The following is an 11,029-nucleotide window of genomic DNA, read 5'->3' as shown; positions in this document are numbered from 1 at the left end:
AAACTCCTGCCAGTTGTCTTCTTACTTCCACACATCAGAGACGCGGGTGAATTTTTTAAAATGTTTAAAATATACATTATACTTCATAGCCAAAAGAAAGAAGCAACCAAAATGTTCATCAATGAATAAATGGATGTGTATATACACAATGGATTATATTATCCAGTCTTGAATGAAATTAAGCTGGGTGGTGGTGGTGCACGCCTTTAATCCCAATACTAGTAGAAGTAGAGGCAGGCGGATCTCTGTGAGTTCAAGGCCAGCCTGGTCTACAGAGCAAGTTCCAGGACAGGCTCCAAAGCTACAGAGAAACCCTGTCTGGAAAAATCAGAAAGAAAGGGAGGGAGGGAGGAAGGAATCGTGTTCTAAACAGTGCTGTTAACCAGTGAAAACGCAGGTGGCGGGGTCTGGACGCAATGCTGCAGCATCCCATTATTCTCTTATCAACTTACTTCTGAATATGTGCACCTGCAACTTTTAGCTCTGGCCTTGGCTTTAATATATGCACAGGCAAGAAGAGAAACGCGCATTTTGTGATTGGCATCACAGAATAACAGCTACCGAGGAAACAGAGTCACTAATAACTTCTCAGATTCAGATCTTTTCATAAAGATCAGATTACCACTCACTGAGTCAAGAATGTCACTTAAAACAAACCTTGTGCCCAGCAGGACACAGAGAAGCAGTATGTTGTGTGGCAAGCATGCTCCTCAGGCAGCGACAGAAACCACCAATCTCAGCCTGAACACAAACTTCGATCTGCATCCTTCTCTTGGGACATGACTCAAGTGTAAATCACAAACACATCTGACCAAAAGATGCTCCAAGGTGACCCCTGTCACAACTTTCAGGACCAAGGCCTGGGATGCAGCTCAGTGCAGTTCAATTTCCCAAGAAAAAGATAAAGTTGCCTGTTCCGTCGAGACACCAGCACCCTTCCAGGACTCACTCATTCTTAAGACAAGGCTGTTTAGTACATTCCAGGATAAAGAGCAAGATGACCTTAGTAACTGTCCAAACCCCTAGGTGCAAACAGGGCAGCATACATCTGTGAAAGACAGACAGACGGACAAAAAGCAGCTTTTTCCCTTCCTTTCCTCCCCTTCTCCAAGCAAGCTCTCACTATATTGCCCAGGCTGGTCTCAAATTCTAGCCTCAAGAGATCCTACTTGGTATCCCTGCATCCTGCATCAGCAGGACATCACCAGCATCCTGCATCAGCAGGACATCACCAGCATCCTGCATCAGCTTCCTCAGCAGCTGGGACTTCCAGGAACTGCATACAATTTCTCTTAAATGAAGACTGCCACCCCAGGCTCCAAGCAGCCCTTTCCAAGGGGGACAGGCAGTATCCGCCATGTTACATTTACCACAGCACCACAGAAACACACAAGAAGTCCAGGCCGATTGTAACAGCAGCCAGCCCACTCTAACCTGGCTCTCTATTCAAGAGTCAGATCCAGGAAGGGCTGGAAGGAAAGAAGTGTAGAAAACGGCAGAGCCCAAGTGACCAGCACAAGCGGACACCTGGTCACACCCACCTCCCATAGACCAGCCTTTCCCCAAGAGCTTCCAGAATACACTACATGGAAACTGTGCCAATAAAGCCATGGCACTGAGCACACGCGTGCACCCAAGTCACTGGGTCAGAAAGAAACTATAAATAGGACGGCCCAGTTTACCCTGAAGACCGGGCACCTGGCGTGCACCTCTATAGCACCTGCATGCAGCAAGGGAATGAACAGGAACGGTGATTTTAATGCACGTTTTAACCCCCCCCCCGCCATCTTTGGAGGATGGAAAACATGTTTAAATGTTAAATGACTGGATTCAGACTGGGCCCCCTCTGCCTCCTGGGTTAAGACCCAGTTTCTCTAGCAAATCAGAGGCAGAATGAAAACAAGGTGGAAAGGAGCTGTGAACAGGGAACATACAGGGACCGAGAAACAGGCACCCAAATGCAAACCATTCTACTGGAAACAGGAGGCAAGTAAGCCAGTGATTCTCAACCTTCCTAGGGCTACGACCCTTTAATATGGTTCTTTATGTTGTGGTGGCCCCCAATCATAAAATTACTCCATTGCTACTTCATATCTGTTATTTTGCTATTATGAATCATAATGTAAATATCTGATATGAAGGATAGCTGATAGAGACCCCAAAGGGGTTGAGACCCATTGAAGTAAGCCCTAAAACCTTTTCTTTTTAGGTAACTAAAAAGGAGGTAGAACCTGTGACCAAGGAAAGACGGCTACTGACTGAAGAGGGGACGGGACCTGTGACACCGAGGAAGGAAGGCTACTGACTGCAGTGACAAAACATGGTCTAGTTAAAGCTGGAGAAATACTAATACACAAGCAATCTGATTTTGAATACAAAGAGAACAGTAGAAAATCACTGAAGATGATGACACTTAGGAACTGGGTGATGGGTACATGGCAGCCTACGGTTCTCTTTAATTGTGTATTCCTGACAGTTCCCATAATGCAATGTTTGGCAGGTTTTTTGTTTTGTTTCATTGTTGTTGTTGTCAGAGTTAAATCTGATCCTGTCTCATTTCTCTACAAAAATACTAGCACCCACAATGTGCCCCCCACAGTAAACATGACTTGACGGAGAGTGCAAAGGGTGGGGAAAGGCGGGGAAGGCCTAGCTCCCCAAATGCAAACTAGAATGGCCCACTTTTAACAGCAACCTCACCAGAGAGCACAGTACACCCTCCAAACAACCCACTGGGACCCTCGACGGCACCAGAGGGAAGGGACCGTTCTCCAGAACTGGGCTGCATGGTGATTTAAGGCGGCCCCATCTGGAGCAGTGTGCTCATTTGTGAGAGTAGAAATTAACTCTAGCTAGGCATGGGGATGCAGCCCTATAATCTCAGCTCCTCTGGAGATGGAGCAGGGAGATCGAGTCTAAATCCACAGAAAAAGGAGAGAGGAACTCGCCGCACCAGGCCATCTGAAGGTCAAACAGCAGCCAGCTGCAGTATGGGGTCTGATTACCACAAAACTGGAAACTGGATCAGAAACAGAAAAAGACCCAAGGATGAAACCTAAAGTGAAGGGAAGAAAACGCAGCTCAAGAAGACAAAAGGGGACCGGAGAGGTGGTTCAGCAGTTAAGAGCACTGGCTGTTCTTGCAGAGAACCCAAGTTCAATTCCCATCACCACATGGCAGCTCACAACCATCTGAACTCCAGATCTGAGTGGATCTGATGCCCTCTTCTGACATATGAGTATACCAAGCACACACATCTGCACCTACATCTATGCAGGCAAACACACACATTAAAAACAAATGTAAGAAACAATAAAAAAAAACGTTGGATGATAACATTGCACACTCAACACTGCAACTGATCTGCAGACCCCAGCAGGCAGCCCACGCTACTCACCTTCAGGGAGCAGAGCCACCTCCTCAGGACGCACTCTAGCTTAAGATTCTGCCCAGCAGCCCCAGAGTCCACAGGGACTAATAGGAAACATGGGCTCCCCCTTGTCTTGTTTACATATGGCTGGAATAACAAAGCTTAAATATAAATGCCATTTGATCTAGAAGATTCACTGAAGAGAGGCTCATTTTTGTCTGGTACGCGGAGGTGGGCGAAGGGGTAACAGAAAAAGGCCGAGGAGGTGTGGCTGTCCATCACTGGCTATTCACAAATTAGTTGGGGCCGGCAGAATTTGCATGGAGACTTGTGCCAACCTTTCTCCTCCTTTCAGCTGTTTCAGAGAGAGGCTGTGAGATGGGAAGGGAGATGGGAAGAAACGGAGGAGGGCAGCCGCGGATGTGTCTGGTGGGCTATATGATCAACAACCACCCTGCAAGGGAGGCTTCTTGTTCTTCAACTGCACTCCTGTGGGTACCAATGGCTCTGCATCTCACACGATAAAGAAGCACTTCATCGTCATAGAGGGGCCTTCTTTAGGGACACCCTGGACAACCTAAGGACCAGGACACTTTGCCTCTCTCACGGAGAAAACAAACGCCTGTGAGAACAGGTCACAGTTGCAGTTCAGATCTGAGTTCCCACCAAATCCAGACAGAGCCCGTCCTCAGGGTACAGGGGAACAAGCAGAAATCTGCTACTCAGGCCCCACATGCCTGTGCTTTCAGACAAGGGAAACATTGGCGACACCCCGCTCTGAGGAACACTCAGCAGCTTTGCAAAGCAAATGCAATCACAAGCCAAGTGCCTAATGCTGACATAACACTAAGAACAAGTCGGAAGTGTGGGTGAGACTCGGCAGGCAGTGGGGCACGTGCCCAGGGTGCATGCGGCCTGGGTTCATCCCTCAGCAGCAAACGGGAGAAAAAAGAATCCGGGGGAAGGAAAGGGAAGGGAACAGGAGGCATGCCTTGAGAGGCTTCAGGGAAGCAGGGCAGGACACGCTGAACAAGATCTGAAGAGACAGATGGGGGAAGGCAAACACGTGAGGCAAGGGAATATAAAAAGACATAGAGGGGCAGAGGCACCAGGCTCACAGACCATGCCAGAACAGACTGATTTTAAAGGGCCAGACACAGGCAGGCAGGGCCCTGAAGGAGCAGCAGGCAACGGGAAATCGCCTCTTGAACCCACAGTGGTGGGGTCCACAGGAGCCCTGAAGGGCTCAACCACTGAGGAGGTAAATGAACGAATAACTGGGTCACTGCTACTTAAGGGACAAAGGCTCAGGCTGGGCAGGTGCGGGACTGAGAGGCAGAGGGGATCAACTGTGTGACCCAAAGGCACCATCTTCAGCGTGTCTGCGCTCAGTGGCAAGCAGTCCTACCAGGGACAGAGAAACTGGAGTGTGGACGGGAGGGAAAGGGGGAGGGAGGCTGGGGCAGGAGCAGGACAGGACACGTGTGAGTGCGGGGTGGGCAGAAGCCATCAGAGCCCTTCCATTACACATCTCAGCTGTCCACGGGGACAGCTGTCCTTGACAGAAAAACAGACCAGGCTCTCCCACCCTGGCCCTCAGAGTTCCCTCCACAAGTCCAGCCATCCAGCCAGCGGGTCTTTAACACAGTTCAGGAAGTACCTAAATCTCTGAGTCAGGGTCTCACTCTGCACCCAGTCCAGGCTGAATTTGAGATTCTCTTCACACCTCGCTATACCTGGCCGAGCTTTAAAACCTGTGCTTTGTCCTAAAATTTCTAAGCCAAACATTGCTGCCCCCGCCTCCCCACACCCCCTACCCCCGCAGAATGTCAACCTTTGCCTGGTCCTGACCCCTGATCTGTGGAGCACACAGGTCCTCCCAGGAGACTATTAACCCTTTGTGCAGGCAAGGGAGCCAAGCAAGAACAAAGCCAGTCCAGGAAATGTGTCTGGCTGAGCCCTAAGGATGTGGACATCATCAAGGAGCAGAGCCGGCACAAAATGCGCTGGGATGCGCACTATCAGGGGTGTGGGCGCTGAAAAGAACACTGAACTCGACCCTCATCTCTCCCCCCCCCACTAACTGCCCTCAGCCCCGCAGTAGGAAGCTGGCCCTTTCTCTGCAGCCATTTCTAGGCTAACGGCTGACTAAAACACCTCAGAATGTCAAGACCATCACTTCAGCTCTGTTTGCTTAAATACCATTTTTTAATTCAAATGAGCTAATGGAACCTCAACAAGATTTTTTCAATGTTGTTGACGCTCAAGCCAACAGTGAATTTTCATTAACTCTATAGAAATGCAGTTAAAAAGTGTGTCTCCTGTCTCACTAGGCGATGCTCCCCTGACAATGTTCTGCAATACTCAGTCACAAACCCGGGCTTCACAGGAACAAAGTTGTAACTGGTGTAGTTCCTTACTCCCAGTCTTCGCCTGGGAGACCACAACACACCTGGGTAGCGCTCCCCTCCCCCTTGAGCTACAGTGGGACAGTACTGGTTGCCATAAAAAAAAAAAAAAAGCTGGGCATGGGGCACACACCTTTAGTCCCAGCACTTGGGTGGAAGAGGCAGGCAGCCTGGTCTATAGAGTGAGTTCCAGGACAGCCAGCACTGTCTCGAAAAACCAATTAATAATATTAATAATAGTAATAAACAAATAAAGCACAGCAAATGCTGAGGCTCTTATGCTCCAACTCGCAGCAGGAAAGGGAGAGTGACACTTGTGTAAGACTGGATAACAGACGATCCCAGTTCTGGAAGGAGGAAGGAAATATATTTTATTTTCACACCTAAGAAAAAAATTAACCCCAGAGGAAGTTAGCCACTGCCAAAAACATAAGCAATTTACAAGTGGCTTGACTTTAAAGACTAGGGTGGCTACCAACTTGAGTTTATGCAAAAGTCATGCATAGAATTTGCAAAGCAAACTTCCTAATTTTGAAAGCAATAAAGGAAATCAGGAAGTCTGGACACTGAGCAACCCACACACCTTCTTATGAAATCCAGGGCTAGAAGAGGCTAACCTCTGCCTCTGACCAGACTCACACCAAGATTTTGGAAAAAACAAACTCTTTCTTTACATTTATTAGGAGAAGGGCAGCATGCTGCCAGAGCGCGGGTGTGGAGGTGAAGACAACTCACGCCAGGTCTCCCTTTCCGCCACTTGGGTCAAATCACTGAACTAGGCAGCAAGTGCCTCCCCAGCGCTCCCTGGAGCCAGCTTATCAGCCCACATCAAGCTTTTTCACACACCAAGTTTTGGCCAACATAACCTGCCAGCTCCATCCAGGTGCCTCCCCACACAGGTGCTCCCCGACTTCAGCAGCCTTGCGGACTGAACAAAGTCAGGTGACTTCCCACTGGACACTCCAGCCTCTGTCCAGTCCCTCTCTCCCGCATGTGAAGAAGGAAACAGACAAGAACTGGCCACTGCAACAAGAAAACCAGTTCAGCAGGCCACAAGGGAGGGAAAGGAGTAGGTAGAGCCAGTGGCGGGTGGAGCTAGGTGGTCCCACAGGGAGAAGTTCCAGCGACAGCCAACTGCTGCCAAGAGCCACCCTCCAGCACCAGGCTCCAGCCTGTCCCAGCAGGAATTCCTGAACTTCTGTATGATTCCTACCACATGCATGCATCCTCTAACAAAACTCCCTTCAAGTCTGGGGGGCGGGGGAGGGTGCATGCAAACAGAAGAGAGGGGGGCAAGAGGCCAAGCCAGCATGTAAACAGAAGAGCGTCTTTCTCTCTAATCATTCACGTAAAATATTTAGGGGAAATACAAAACTATTTTTAGAATACAAAGCTCCCACACATAACAACAAGCAAGGCCCACACCTGACAAAGCTGTACAAGGAGCCGTCTGTGGTCAAGGATGCAAATGTCCTGCCCCGGCAGGCGTGGGCAAAAACTACTGTTAAAACTTATCAACTGCACAGCTACTGAGGCCCTTTCGCTATGCACAGGTAATACTTCAATCGGGAAAAGAGCAAGCAATGTTCCCTTGAGAGGATGTCAGTTTTTCTTTTGCATTTCAAGGCTATTGATCTAACTGATCTCAGAGCACACTGAGGAGAAGCTCCAAGAACAGGAACTCCTGAGCATTTCCACATACAGAGCAGAAACAGGTAACAGTCACCCAGGGGCAGGAAGGAGGGCAGCAGCCAGGAATATCAGTACACAGTTAGAGTGCCCAGCACTTGGAAGCCTGAGGCAGCAAGATCATAAGTTCCAGGCCAACCTGGGATACTCATTCTGACAGGAATGTGCACCGGGCCCCAACTGGAGCAGAGTTCATCCCCTACTGGGTGGTGCATGCTTTGAGCTTGGTGCCAAAGGTACAGGTACACCCTCGTGTGTGATTTCCATGGTAGGTGCACTCTCCTGAGTATGCCATGTATGGCCATATGGGGCTCACATCTTAACTGTGACATGAAAGAACGACATGAACGCCCTGCGGTCATTTACAAGAGACTGAAAGCAGGGCTCGGCCTCTTAACCTAGTGAATGTTGTCCGCCCAGCTCAGATAGATGACAAATAAACACTTTAGCTACCTCATTGTGGAACTGGGTTTGGATCATGGCCTTATTATTTGGTGGAAAAACTTAGGTAGCAGAGCTGCTTACTAACACATAGGGAAAACTTCACACAGTACTCAATCCTGAGACCGCCGGAGGTGACTTCCCTCAGGACCAGAGTTCTCACCCAAACAAGCATCACATGGAAGAAACCATGCTCCCTGTCTGCAGCTACTTGAACAAAGAAAAACCAGCAAAATCCACAGAAAGTGCTGGGTCAGGATCCCACTTCTGTGTTCTCCAAGGGAGAACGAGGAAAGCTCTCAGCCATCACCCCAGAAACATTGCAACAGCACAAACACATAGATCTGCAGCTTCAGAGGCTTGTATTTTAAAAACCATAGAAGAATCTGGGCACAAGTCACAAACACAGAAACAGCAGAGCAAAGGAAGCAATGATAACAAAGAAGAGATTTGCAGATCATCCACATTTAATCTTAAAAAGAAGCCAGAGTAAACTGAAACGTGGGATACTCACAGCCATAATTAACTCAAAGGGGTGCTTATACACCCTCACTGGGGACTGGTATTTTTGCACCATGGTTGTAATTCAATAGCAATCTTCTTACTCCTGAAAAACAAAAATATGTGTAATAAATATCTACATAACAGAAAGTAAGAGAGTCGGAACTCGCGTATCACGCCACATCCTAAAGAGACCACCACAGGTTATAATCCCAAGAACACACTACAAAGACTAAAGTCGGTATGCCAAAACAGTCTGATGGGGCAGGGGGTGGGGGGGAGTAACAAGGCATTAAGAAATGCAGAGGAAGCCCACATGGAAGGATGGAGCCACCCTGGTCTGAGGGGGGGCCTCTGTCCCCCACACCAATGAAATCCTAGGATTCAAGGATTCGATTATTTAACTATGTTCTCTTGAACAACTTCTACAAGGACCCAAACAAAAATAGTAACACATTAAGACATAAGCTTTGGGGATGACACAAAAAGTGGGGCGTGGGGGAAGCAGCTGACACTGGCCTGGGGGGGGGGGATGACACCAGACACTGGGCAGGACCACTGTTTCTCAAATTTTGGAATACTTAAGAACTGGTTTTAAAGGGAACTTCTGTTGCTTCCTGTTTCCTAACTCTATGATCCAATTTCAGAGTCTCTCTTCAAACAGCAGGGAAGCTGCCCAGCTTCAGCTGAAGGGGCTCCAAAAACCTCCGTCCTCCTAAAGCCTTGGCCCTGCAAAGGTAATCAATTACAGGCTCCAGCCTGAGGTCAAGGAACCCTCCTTTGCATACAAAATCACTCCAGGGCTTGGCAAGGGTGGCTTTCTCAGTAAACACCCTTGTGTTCAGAGTCAGCTGGAGCGTTTTTGCTCACCTACTTAAAAGAGAGGGAGAAGAACAAAAGAAAAAGAAAAACCCAGAGAGACCGCCAGTCCTGCTAAGGTTCAATCAGTAAAGATGCTATTTTATCTAAACACGGTGTAAAGACCTTCAAAAGTTCAAAACCGAGCATCTAACTATCCCAACTTCCAGCAGTTAAAAAAAAAAAAAAAGAACAACAAGCCTACGCTGATATATTTCAGAAGAGAATTACAATCGATATAGCTGCACTTCTACAATGTTTACACGCTTTAAACAGGTCTGGAACTTTCTCTGCTCCGTGTTTGCTTGGCAAGGCACTAGGAAGAAGCAAGCAGGTTAAGCTGGAAAACCACCCTTCCAACAGTTGGAAAACTACAAAGGCTAGTAACTCGGGGTGACCTCAAGCATGCCCGATTAGCCTTTCCTGATTCCATCTCTGTGAGATGATCTTACACTCCCAGCTTTCAAACCATAAGGCCGTGAGCCAAACTCCTCGGTTCTCCTCCAAACTCAAGCCTTCATTAATCTTGATTCAGGCGCTGACGCGTCCTGGAGCGCCGAGACCGCGTTCCACTCACTCTCGTAAACCTTACGATGCTGTCGCTCGCTGGGGAATCTAATCATCGTTTACATTTTTTTTAATTGAGAAAATTAGTTTTCGGGTTATCTCCCAAATAAAAGGAGGATGATTACCAGGTGCTGACGGTTAGGGGAGAGGATGCAAGCACTGCGTGATGCCTGTATTAAGAAACTCTTACCCAAAGTGACTACACTGAAGGACCAGCTTGCTCGCCAGCTCCCTGAATTCGGGCAGGTTCTCGGTTTGGGGAGCCTGGTCCAGATCCGCTCCCCACGCGGGCATCCGGAGTTGACCACCGCCAAATGGCACGGGAGGCCCGGGCTGCCTCTATTGCATGATGATTGGTGTTTGAAAATCAGCCCAGGGTCGGCCCCGGGGGAGCGCCTCCCAGCAGGCCGGGGCTGGATGGAGGAGGGGGCGGGCCAGATCGGGGCGGCAGCGGCGGAAGACCCGTCCGGCTCTGCCGTCCCGGAGAGGGCGAGCGCCCGCGGCCACCTCGGCAAAGGGATCCGGACGGGGGCGGGAGCCCGGGCGCGCTCCTAGCTCTCCACGACGACGAGCGCTTACCTCTTGTCAAAAGGACCGGGTCGGGGACGCGGGACGGCGGGATGCGTTCATGCCGGCGGCTCCGCGGGGAGAGAGCCGTGCCACAGGCTCGGCTGCCGCCGCTAGACCGCCGGTTCCGGGGACGGGGGCCGGGGCGGGAGCGCCGAGGGGCGCGCCGAGGGCTCGAGTGGTTGTTACGGGTGACTGGGAGGGAGGGGCGAACCCCGGAAGGAATGCGCGTGCGCACACCAGGCCGAGGGGCGGAGGAGGGAGCGGGAGGCCGTTGCTAGGGAGGGGGTGGGAGGAGAGGCGACCGCCCGTCTGGTGCCGAACTGCGCCGGCGCGAGTGCCCGAGCGGCGCGTGCGTAGGAGGAGCTCAGGAAGTCATCTGCCCAGAGGCGAAGTGAGCCCCAGAGGCTCCTCCTCCTTGCGTCACGGGGAGGGGAGGGGCGATCGCGATGGGCGGGGCTTCGCAATTGTCAGCCGCGAACCGCGTGAAAAATTCGAATGCGAACCCAGACTGGGGTGCTTCCGCGGAGCTGGAACTTGGACCTCTGAGGGTCGTTAGCTCAGCCGGTTCTCCATCTTGGCTGCTGTGCTCCTGCTCCGTCTGGAGCTTCCCCCATGTTGCTTCCTT

General features: G+C 50.2%; 1 protein-coding gene across 4 annotated transcripts in view; it reads right to left on the bottom strand.

The window, feature by feature from the left end:
- Sec14l1 (SEC14 like lipid binding 1) overlaps nucleotides 1-10,607 on the bottom strand; it is a 43,795-nt gene extending 33,188 nt beyond the window's left edge. For 3 of the 4 annotated variants that reach the window (XM_013347625.2, XM_005350791.2, XM_026780258.1), the window contains exons 1-2: nucleotides 10,414-10,607; nucleotides 8,423-8,515 (exon numbers count right to left, since the gene is read on the bottom strand). In XM_013347625.2, the coding sequence (XP_013203079.1) occupies nucleotides 8,423-8,485 (63 nt within the window). In that variant the 5' untranslated portion in view covers nucleotides 8,486-8,515; nucleotides 10,414-10,607. Of the gene's footprint in view, nucleotides 1-8,422; nucleotides 8,516-10,024; nucleotides 10,146-10,413 lie in introns of those variants that run through there. The other variant, XM_005350792.2, reaches the window with a different exon arrangement.
- Between the last annotated feature and the right edge of the window lie 422 nt (nucleotides 10,608-11,029).

Source organism: Microtus ochrogaster, chromosome 7 (genome assembly GCF_000317375.1).
Source record: "Microtus ochrogaster isolate Prairie Vole_2 chromosome 7, MicOch1.0, whole genome shotgun sequence".
Lineage (NCBI taxonomy): Eukaryota > Metazoa > Chordata > Mammalia > Rodentia > Cricetidae > Microtus > Microtus ochrogaster.
This window is presented reverse-complemented; position numbering and strand designations above follow the sequence as displayed.